The following is a 1,236-nucleotide window of genomic DNA, read 5'->3' as shown; positions in this document are numbered from 1 at the left end:
TTATGTAATAACATTGATCAATGCAGAGTCTGTTTGAAATATTTGCAGAGTTATAATAAGTTTAATGCACCTTCTAAACCATGGGTAAAACAGAGCATATATAAATGGATTAATGGTAGAATTAAAATAAAGAATAATTAAAACATTCCTAAATGTTTCTAACTGTAATTCAATAACATTGACTAATAAGCTGTAAATAAAATATGGAAGTAAACATATAAGAAACACAGACACTAAAATGCCGAGGACTTTAGCTGCTTTTCTCTCAGATTTCATGGAGTATGAGGTAATTTTCTGTGCATTAGGTCGAGCGTGATTATTAAGCTCTCTGATAGCAGTAACATGTTTCTTAGCAATTACAAAAACCAGACTATACAATATGATTATGACAGAAAGTGGAAATATAAAAGATAGCACATTATCAATTACAGACCAAACCTCATTGAGTAAAAGAAAGCACTCTCCAGGACACAATACAGAACTTTTAAAGTTTCCATTAAAATACAGGCCTGCTGTGGTATAGCTGAGCACTAAACACCAGTTAAAACCAATTACAACACAAGTGATTCTCACAGAGACAATGTTCATGTAGAGAAAGGGGTTTGAGAGTGCCAAATACCGATCCACAGCAATCTGAGCAATAGTATAGTTTGATATTATGAGAAGACCACTAAACAGCCAGTAGATGCTGCAGAAATATCTCCCAAAAATCCAGCATGACTCAATAGTCCAGATTAACATTACCGGCATTAGAAAAATGCCAACAAGAAAATCTGACATAGCCAGAGACAGCATGAGCATGTTAGTAGGTGTGTGAAGCTGGTTGAAGTGAAGAATAGAGATAACAATGAGCAGATTTCCACACAGTGTTAGCAGAACCACAGCAGCTGAACACACATACAGTAAGATATAAACTGCCGGAGATACAGTTCTCTCTGCACAGGAAAAATGCTCACAATCAGACTGATTAAACTCTGTCAGGTTCATGAGTTCATTTCTTTAATGTCTACAAAATTTAAAATAAAACAAACAGTTATCATGCTTTTATCCTTCAGAAATTAATCACGCCTCCTCAATTAGAGTGACAGCATGAAAGATATGATGCAATGCTTTGTTGAAACACGAACTCTAAATGTGATCTTAACTGGACTGATGAGGCATCTTTAAATTTCCAACAAGGTAAATAAAGAATGTTTCAAGGCCATCAATATAAAACAAAATACCCTAGATATTAGA

The 1,236-nt window shown here is 34.5% G+C and overlaps 1 protein-coding gene across 1 annotated transcript; it reads right to left on the bottom strand.

Annotated features, from left to right (window-relative positions):
* Positions 1-987, bottom strand: LOC128509145 (trace amine-associated receptor 13c-like). Its single transcript, XM_053480739.1, has one exon. The coding sequence runs from the start codon at positions 985-987 to the stop codon at positions 1-3; it is 987 nt and encodes a 328-aa protein (XP_053336714.1).
* Between the last annotated feature and the right edge of the window lie 249 nt (positions 988-1,236).

This window comes from Clarias gariepinus, chromosome 2 (genome assembly GCF_024256425.1).
Source record: "Clarias gariepinus isolate MV-2021 ecotype Netherlands chromosome 2, CGAR_prim_01v2, whole genome shotgun sequence".
NCBI classification, from domain to species: domain Eukaryota; kingdom Metazoa; phylum Chordata; class Actinopteri; order Siluriformes; family Clariidae; genus Clarias; species Clarias gariepinus.
The sequence above is the reverse complement of the archived record's forward strand: the minus strand, read 5'-3'. Positions and strand labels throughout refer to the sequence as shown.